Source organism: Scleropages formosus, chromosome 18 (assembly GCF_900964775.1).
Source record: "Scleropages formosus chromosome 18, fSclFor1.1, whole genome shotgun sequence".
Taxonomy (NCBI): Eukaryota; Metazoa; Chordata; class Actinopteri; order Osteoglossiformes; family Osteoglossidae; genus Scleropages; species Scleropages formosus.
The window spans coordinates 11,977,836-11,983,199 of NC_041823.1; the positions used below are offsets into that span (position 1 = coordinate 11,977,836).

Below are 5,364 nucleotides of genomic sequence, written 5' to 3' on the forward strand. Positions count from 1 at the left end.
TCAAGAAATGTGTGTAAAAGTGTTCAGCATGAAAGGAGTGTCAGTCCTGAAGGCTCTCTTCTCCAGGCTTTTTCAGGTGTTTGGGGTGCTCAGACTCAGCCGTCTCAAGACACGAGCTTCCTTCATCTCCCCACCCCCAATCTCAAGCCTGCACCCCCTCTCCGACTGTCCTGACGGCCGTTATCACCTCCAGATATGATGTCTGTCTTTTTAATGTCTCAGCATTCTCCTTCTAGAATCTAATCTTGGATGGACTGAAGAGAAATCAAAGCAATAAGGTGTTATAGCCCAAGCAGGTACCACTGGTGTGATATGTGGACTGTTCGAAACATATATTCTAATGAAAATAAATAGAGTGCAGTAGAGAGGCTTGAAGTCTGAAGCCTTTTCAGAAACACTACCCTAATAAAAACTTTATAGTTCAAACTCGCTCATAGAAACATGCTTGTTCAAGACCTTTAACAAACCTTATACATGAAAGCTGAAAAAATCTGTCACTGGTGTTAATTACGTCGTCTTTTTTTCAGTGTCTGGTATCCAGCAATACAAGGTAAATGAGCAAACTTATGTACGACAAATTATTTGCAGTTGTGATTATCATTGGCGATATGACTATTATATTTAATAAGTACAAGTGAAAATGCATGTTTCTTTGAAGGATCCTTATTTTTTGTTCCAGTATGAAAAACTATGGTACATCTTCAAGACGGCAGTTGTGTCCTGTGTAAACAACAAAATAATGAACAACGCTAATACAGCAACCTGATTCACGGTTGAACATAACAGACCATTTGTTTCCACGGCACTATGTAGTCCACATCCGCAATCACTCTCTGCAGTACAAACACAGAAAAATGAAATGTCCTGGGGTGTCACATTCTTCATCTGCTCAAAAGTAGTCACACACCAGGCCTTTTGCTTCAGCTCATTAGATGAGAAATGATCCATCCAAAACCTTCAAGGTTGTGGTGCTATTAGTCATGCAGCGGACCCCCTTTAATGGTTGCCTGCCAATACGATAACAAATTGAGGAAAAATGTTGCTCTTGATTCACCAACTGCTTCATGAACCTGTCACACATTAACGGTTAAAAGTCAGTAACTTTAATCCTACATCTGATTTAGTATCAGAATAAAATATACCCAATTTCTGGTATCTCTTAAAAACCTTTAAAAGGTATAAATATGTTTCCAGATATTTTGCATGAAACCTCATGTGGTCAAGATTTCAAAAGTGTAAGATTTTAAATGGAGTTCTGGGTAGTTATTTAAACTCGCTTTTATTTGGCCATTGGTTTGTTTCAAGATCATTGTTCAAATTTTCTGCAATAAAAATTTCTCACACTTTTGTAATTTTGTTAAGAAAACATATAACATTTAAGACATGTTTATTTTGGCCTTCTTCTGAGAAAAGCAATAACTCTGTCGAAGAGTTTATCCCAAAATCTTCAGTAAAAGAGCAAGAGGAAATGAGCCCACACTCAGAGGAGTAACGGAGGAAACGTACATGGTCCTTCTGCCGTGAGTCTGTCTATCTCATCGCTCTTAACAAAGCCAAAGGCGCAATTAATAATAACATAATAATATTAAATAATTCACTTGTTAAAGCTTTATCAAAAAGAACATTGTTTTGCACATCAATTCTTTTCAGCTCCACACAACTGGCCGTTGATTGTATCAGTTATGTGTACAGTTGGTGTCATACTCTAACCTGTGTGACAACACCCTAGGGACAGACAAGAAATTGTCTTCTTATTTTAAACATAATAGCAAATTTATTTATTGGTGATGGGCAGTCAGGAACTGGTATTTCATAACTTTATTCACAAGTTTACTATGGAGAATTGAGGGTCCGGTGCCGAATACCGCAGGTTCCAACCAGCAGTAGACTTTACAACTTGGGGTGACTTTGTAGCTGTAATACTGGAGAGCTCAGAAGATCTTCCCACCTTGTCTTCTGGGGTCAAATTAATTCATGTTAATTATTTCAGAAAGCATGCTGTCAAGAAGAAAACCTTTTCACGTAAAATGTTCTATGTTTTATTATTTATGATGGAAATCATGCCATCTCGTGGTGAAAATAACCAAGAGCTGTTTTTAAAATAACTACAAGTAGTACTGTACCTGTTCTTCTTTCTTCAACAATAGCGCAACTGGACAAGCTGTACAAAAAAATGAATGAATGGGTGGATGGATAATAATAATAATAATAATAATAATAATAATAATAATAATACATTATATTATTGCTGTTGTTACATTTGTTTCTGATGTACTTATTCTTATTTTTATTATTAATTTTATTATTACACTTACTTACACTATACCTGCACTTCATAACAATCCGTAATAGTGACATGAATAGTTGATGTTTCATCTAATAATTTCTCCTCAATCACAAAATTACAGATTTTCAATTTAGCATCGCTTTCCGTCATTCTTCACTTTATTTTATATAGTTTTGCGATAATTACGTGTTTTTCCCATATCTGCTTTGCCAGAAAATTGCAGACAACGGATGAGTTAAAAAAAAAAATCTTCGGCATCTTCGATGTAGACATGATGGGAACCTGATGAATTTTGCGCGGTACAATCATGCCTTTTTGGGGCGAACGAACGGACTCCGTGGAAATATGAAATTGTACTGGTACTGGTGTTTGGGCTCTTTTTGGTCTTGTGGTGCTGCTATTGTTGTAACAGTTTGTATTATAACAGCAGTAGATTTTACTCCGGTAATTTAAGAGTCAGAGTGTCTCATGATACGACACATGCTGCTGTATCAGAGGCACCTTGCTGGGAATTATTATTTTGTGACTAATAATAAAAATAATAATTCGCAAGGTGCCTCTGATCCACGGGTCCTATGAGACAAACTTAACGACATCCTCCCGCAGTGACACAACGTTTCGTCGGACTGTGACAATCATCAATGTAGTGTCAGCGACCTAAGTTATACATCATCACGTGACGATATTATTCAACGGATCGTCGCCGCAAGACTCGCAATAAAAAGAAGAATCTGTCGCCGGAACAGCGGCGACTGCGCCTCTCACGGAACAGTCGAGGACCAAGGTGTCTCACTGCAAGCTGGCACATTTCCAGCGTGCATCCCTCGCGCTGGCAATGAATAACTGAGATGAAAGTATCGAGATCGCTGCGGACAGGAAAGTTTCTGCCGCTCCCTTCCTTGTCCGCGCCCACACACCCCTCCTTCTCGCGCAGCAGCGCGTCTGCTTTCCTCCGCCAATCGCTTCTCTCCCAAAAACTGCGCGCACGAGCCACTATAAGAGCTCCGCGAACTGGCGGCGGGCGACGAGGAGCAGCGCGGCCCGCTGTCCGCTCGGGAGCACATGCTGCAGGGCGCCTGAGCCTGGGGGGGTCGACGAGAGGCGGACAGGCGGAGAAGCGGGTGGAGGCTCTTGCTGCGAGTAAATGACTCGCTGAGGCTGCGGCTGCGGCTGCGCGAGGCAACGATGCGGAGCGACTCGGGCTCCCCGGTGTCTCCGGAGGAGAGTCTCAGCAACAGCGAGGAGGAGCTCGACAGGCAGCAGCAGAGGAGATGCCGGAGGAAGAGGCGCTCCGGCAGGAGAAGTGAGGAGGACTCCGGGAGCCCGGTTCCTGCTGGGAAGAGGGGAAAGAAGTCGAGCAACAGCAGCAGCAGCAACAGCAACAGCAGCAGCAGCAGCAGCAGCAGCAGCAGCAGCCCGCAGTCGCTGGAGGAGCTGCAGACGCAGCGCGTGATGGCGAACGTGCGCGAGCGGCAGCGCACGCAGTCCCTGAACGAGGCGTTCGCGGCTCTGCGCAAGATCATCCCCACCCTGCCCTCGGACAAGCTGAGCAAGATCCAGACCCTCAAACTGGCGGCCAGGTACATCGACTTCCTCTACCAGGTGCTGCAGAGCGACGAGCTGGACTCTAAAATGTCGAGCTGCAGCTACGTGGCGCACGAGCGGCTGAGCTACGCCTTCTCCGTGTGGAGGATGGAGGGCGCCTGGTCCATGTCAGCATCTCACTGACGTCTGGGGAGGGGGGCGTCCTGGAGCAGCACCATGCACCGTGGTACGATGCGCTTTGCGAGCCGCCTTTATTTGCTTTTGCCACTTCCCCGCTTGTCAGTATGTACTCACTGTGTGCACACGTTGGCTAACAAGTGTCCCAGATGTTTCCACCAGGCACCAGGTGGCGTAGTGATTAGAGGCGTCCTCTCGTCTTGCAAACCGAAGGTTCCACTTAGAATCCGGCTCTTGCTGTAGTGACTTCGAGCTCGGTGCTTACCTTGACTTTATACAGCTGGAATACCCTGCTGTGTAAGTGGGTAAATAACGGTGACGTTTAGTGTCGCGCGTGCGCAGAGGTGTCAGCCACAGAAAGGAGAATGATGTTCATGATGTAAATGTCGCCTTTGCAGGTGACACCGATTCCACTCATCTCTGCGAGGGGCCACTCTGGAGTCGGATGCTGGATATGTGCACAGCTGCAATATTTTCTGGAAGTTCAAAAACACGAGCGGTGAAAATACGAGTGAGAAGGCCAAAGACTATAGGAGCTGTAGCGCCTGGAGAGCACTTAGAAAAAAGTCCGACATCCAAGAGAGTCGCGTGCTTTTGTACTCTTTACGCGCTTTTCACTGAAATGTATGTTTTTTTTTTTTTTCTCTGACAGCGAATGTTGGAAATGTGTATCCTTCATGCATGTCTTTTGACCACGCCATGCCGTATCTGTGTCCCTTAGGAAAGGGACAACGTGCTTTCCCACTTTCACGGCTGCCGAAGGACCGTTGGTCGGGAGAGGGTTCCGAGTTTAGCCCTTACCTGTGCGGAGTTATTTGTCTTCAAAAATACATTTATTAATTTATTGAGGCCATTTTCTATAATGCAGAATAGATCCGGTTTCTAGATGCAATGATATTTTTATGATTGTTTGCAAATAACTGTATATTTTCTGCAATAAAATATGATTTTTAAATTTTTTGCAAAAAAAGCATGTATGTAGCTATTTTACTAGCATCTGTAGTTTTACTGAGGAACAAGATGAAGACATTTCATCACATAACACATAGGGATATATATATATATTCTTCTCGTCGCTGAAGGTCTGGAATTTTTCTATATATAATTATATATATACTCTATAAATTCCAGGCCTTCAGCAACCAGAAGAATGCGGTAACTTTTAACCAAATATATATTTTTAATTTTATGTATTGAATATAACAGTAAAATGGCATGCACTGACTGGCAATGTTTCCCAGTCAGGCTGCGTTTGTCAGAGCAGCTGTCAGAGATGTGTCAGTGAGACTGGAAATGCCAGATGTGTGACCCACAGGGTACTGAAACAGGAACTCGGGCCCAGACTCAGTAAAGGT

General features: G+C 43.6%; 1 protein-coding gene across 1 annotated transcript; it reads left to right on the plus strand.

Moving 5' to 3' along the window:
• Positions 1 to 3,325: 3,325 nt before the first annotated feature.
• twist1b (twist family bHLH transcription factor 1b) lies at positions 3,326 to 4,855 on the plus strand. Its single transcript, XM_029245933.1, has 2 exons — positions 3,326 to 4,058; positions 4,408 to 4,855. Exon 1 carries the CDS (start codon positions 3,473 to 3,475, stop codon positions 4,013 to 4,015), a length of 543 nt encoding a protein of 180 aa, XP_029101766.1. The 5' UTR covers positions 3,326 to 3,472; the 3' UTR covers positions 4,016 to 4,058; positions 4,408 to 4,855.
• The last annotated feature ends 509 nt before the right edge of the window (positions 4,856 to 5,364 follow it).

What these genes read in the sequence shown, in the direction of transcription:
- twist1b (XM_029245933.1), top strand. Translation starts at nt 3,473, where the DNA reads ATGCGGAGCGACTCGGGCTCCCCGGTGTCTCCGGAGGAGAGTCTCAGC.